Source organism: Chiloscyllium plagiosum, chromosome 37, assembly GCF_004010195.1.
Source record: "Chiloscyllium plagiosum isolate BGI_BamShark_2017 chromosome 37, ASM401019v2, whole genome shotgun sequence".
Taxonomy (NCBI): domain Eukaryota; kingdom Metazoa; phylum Chordata; class Chondrichthyes; order Orectolobiformes; family Hemiscylliidae; genus Chiloscyllium; species Chiloscyllium plagiosum.
This window is the reverse complement of record NC_057746.1, coordinates 19,788,971-19,792,589: the sequence shown is the minus strand read 5'-3', so window position 1 is coordinate 19,792,589 and position 3,619 is coordinate 19,788,971. Positions and strand designations below refer to the sequence as shown.

The following is a 3,619-nucleotide window of genomic DNA, read 5'->3' as shown; positions in this document are numbered from 1 at the left end:
TCTCTTTTATATCTTTCCCCTCTCACCCTAAACCTATGCCCTCTAGTTCTGGACTCTCCGACCCCAGGGAAAAGACTTTGCCTATTTACCCTATCCATGCCCCTCATAATCTTGTAAACCTCTATAAGGTTACCCCTCAGTCTCCAACGCTCCAGGGAAAACAGCCCCAGCTTGTTCAGCCTCTCCTTATAGCTCAAATCCTTCAACCCTGGCAACATCCTTGTAAATCTTTTCTGACCCTTTTCAGGTTTCATAGCATCTTTCCGATGGGAAGGAGACCAGAACTGAAAACAGAGGCCTATATTCCCTTCACCCATTCAAGAACACAGAAATAAAGTTCCATGGTATCAACGCTGGCAAATGCTGGCCAAATCTCTCCACCTAGAGATCTACAGTACAGAAAAAGGCCCTTCAACCCATCACAGCTACACCAAAGAGGACTACATCCCTGATCAAACAAGGAAAATAAAGAGAGAAGATGTGCATTTACATAGCATCTCTCACCATCTTGTGATGTGGTTTACATCAGCAAATAACAAAGGAGAACTAGGAAGACTGTTCAGCCCTTTGAGTTCAGCTTGGCATGCGGAGAGATCTGCTATCTCAACAGCATTTTCCTGCATCATTAAAGACATCAAGGGGTATGTCGATATGCAGAAATCTATCAATCTCAGACTTGAGCATACTCAATGACTGAGCCCCCACTGTGCTCTGGAGCAGAGATTTCCAAAGATCCACCAACCTCTGAATGAAGAAATTCCTCCTGCAGCCAATTTAAAGCCAAAGTCCTGCCTCTATTTTAAGTGAAGGGGTTGAGCAGTCAGTTTATCACACTGCTGTTTGGGTGCAATGTCCAGATTATCTGTTTTTGGTGATCTTATTTGAAGGATGAATATGGGCCCATGCACAAGGGAATAACTCTTGTAGTCCTCCTCAGAAGTAACACCATGGATCTGGTACGTCAACCTGAGGAGGGCGGACAAGGCACCCTCATTTACAGGAAGGTCATACTGACAGTGCAACACAGCCTCACTATGGCATTGAAGAGTCAGTCTTAATTACATTGTGGCGACAAGTGCCTTACAGACAGGGCCACAGCTGAGGTCTCTATTGCTGCACCGATATCGAGAGGGAGGAGACGAAGGAGTTAACAGACAGCGTGCAGAATTCATTGCATCCTTCTTTGCCTTGGTCATTAATTCAGCCAGCACTGTTCCAGCACACAATTGTGTGTTCACTGGCCCTGGTGCCTGGAGATCACAGGAAATGAAGGCATCTGCACTTGGAACAGGGCTCGGTTTGCCCAGAACAACCGGTCTAAGGACACAGACACTGAACTCAACTAGAATTACAGAATTGTGGGGCAGATAAGGTCATTTGACCCATTGTGTCTGCACTAGCCTCTGAGCATTCCAACTGAGTGCCAAAACTCCTCCCCCTCTCCCCATAACCCTGTACACTGCTTCGGTTTAAATTGGTCTCTCAGTGTTCTTTTGAGTGCTGTTTTAAGATCACAAGTTACTGGCGAGAGGACCAGTTACAGTTGAGTCACCTGCTGAGCTAACTCTGGACAGAGCAGATGCACAATAAGCCAACAGGTCAGAACGAGTAGGGAAGACCAGATGAGCTGAACCCAATGCAGGATCAGGTAGAAAATTCAACATGGTAAAAACAATGACTGCAGATGCTGGAAACCAGATTCTGGATCAGTGGTGCTGGAAGAGCATGGGCTTTTGCCCGAAACGTCGATTTCGAAGCTTTTCGGATGCTGCCTGAATTGCTGTGCTCTTCCAGCACCACTGATCCCGAAAATTCAACATGCCCACTTTTGGGAGGGAAGGGTGCAGATTAGATCAACGCAACAAACAAATCAATGCACAAGGAACCGACTGTCACCTATATGCAAAAGTCAAATCACACAGCATACCATTGTTTCGATTCAACAAAATTTCTGCAGTTTTGGAGATGACTGAACAGACCCTCATTTGTTGCACTGAAGACATTGACTCTGACAGCAGCTGCATTCATGAATGCGTTTCTGACCCAGATAAAAGGCACTGTCACTGAACCAAGATTAGACGCATACACAAACAGACACAACAACAAAAAAAAAGCTTCACTGTTTTCAGAAAAAGATGGGTTGTTGGGAAACCAGGAAGATGTCGGTTTGGATCCTGGCTCTCAACCAGAGGTTGCAAAACAGAAGATCTTGCAATGAAGGAGATAGCCATTTGGCCCATCTCGTCCACGTTGGCCAAAAGAGCTGCGCAGTTCAATCTCACTTCCCAGCTCTTGATCCGCAACACTGTAGATTATGACATATTGAATGTCTACTTGTATTCCAACAGTGTTTGGAACACAATCCAGGTCTCCACCTCCACCAACCTTTCTGAAAATTAGTTCTAGGTTCCTCCACCACCCTTGGTCAAAAGGTTAATCAACTCCCCTCTAAATTCTCCACTGAGTATTTTACAAGTTAAGTCCCCTGACTAGTGACCTCTGAATACAGACTCCCTGTCCACCACTTCTGCCACTCTGCAACAGGCTGAGGAAGCTTCCACACGCCATCGTAAAAAGCTGGGGGTGATACAAGTTACTGTACTGCCAGTCAGTTTCTGTCTCTCTGCTTCACATTCGTCAGCCCCACAACCAAGGAACAATTTTTTAGATTAGATTACTTAGAGTGTGAAAACAGGCCCTTCAGCCCAACAAGTCCACCCCGACCCTCCGAAGAGCAACCCACCCAGACCCATTCCCCTACATTTACCCCTTCACCTAACACTACAGGCAATTTAGAATGGCCAATTCACCTAACCTGCACATTTTTGGACTGTGGGAGGAAACCCACACAGACATGGGGAGAATGTGCAAACTCCACACAGTCAGTTGCCTGAGGCGGGAATTGAACCCCGGTCTCTGGCGCTGCTTGGCAGCAGTGCTAACCAATGGTTAATGGTTGCGAGTGTTTTTTACTCCCTAGCCAACACAGGGAAATAGGGATCCAAACGACATTGCTTCCAAAACAGAGCAAGCTGATAACTGCGGATACAATGTTATCCAAGCTGGTGGATGCTTCAAGACAGCCTTGCTCATTAGTGGGACATGGACAGATAAACCAACTACTGGGCCCCAGCATACTTGCTTTTCTGATCCAGCGCAATGCAAGCCAAAAAAAGATGATCAAAGATGGAATGGAAAACTTATTTCGTCAGCTTAGGTTTACATTCAGCTGGACAGCTATTGAGCAGCTTTAATAGCCTCGGAAACATCCCAAAGCATTTGAAATCAATTTATTTCTGAAATATTAAGAAACACGTTGAACTTAAAGTGCATGGGACCCTGAGTTTATAAAAATAGTAGCACAGAGAAGAAAGGTGAGCAAGTTATCACAATCTGCCTCCAGAGTGTCCAATCCTTTAATAATCTTATATGTCTCAATCAGATCCCCTCTCAGTCTTCTAAACTCAAGGGTATACAAGCCCAGTCGCTCCAGTCTTTCAGTGTAAGGTAATCCCGCCATTCCAGGAATTGACCTCGTGAACCTACGCTGCACTCCCTCAATAGCCAGAATGTCTTTCCTCAAATTTGGAGACCAGAACTGCACACAGTACTCCAGGTG

The 3,619-nt window shown here is 45.6% G+C and overlaps 1 protein-coding gene across 3 annotated transcripts in view; it reads right to left on the bottom strand.

The window, feature by feature from the left end:
• Nucleotides 1-2,043, bottom strand: part of atat1 (alpha tubulin acetyltransferase 1) — a 46,170-nt gene extending 44,127 nt beyond the window's left edge. For all 3 annotated transcript variants that reach the window (XM_043678019.1, XM_043678022.1, XM_043678021.1), the window contains exon 1: nt 1,928-2,043. In XM_043678019.1, the coding sequence (XP_043533954.1) occupies nt 1,928-2,028 (101 nt within the window). In that variant the 5' untranslated portion in view covers nt 2,029-2,043. The remainder of the gene's footprint in view (nt 1-1,927) is intronic.
• Between the last annotated feature and the right edge of the window lie 1,576 nt (nt 2,044-3,619).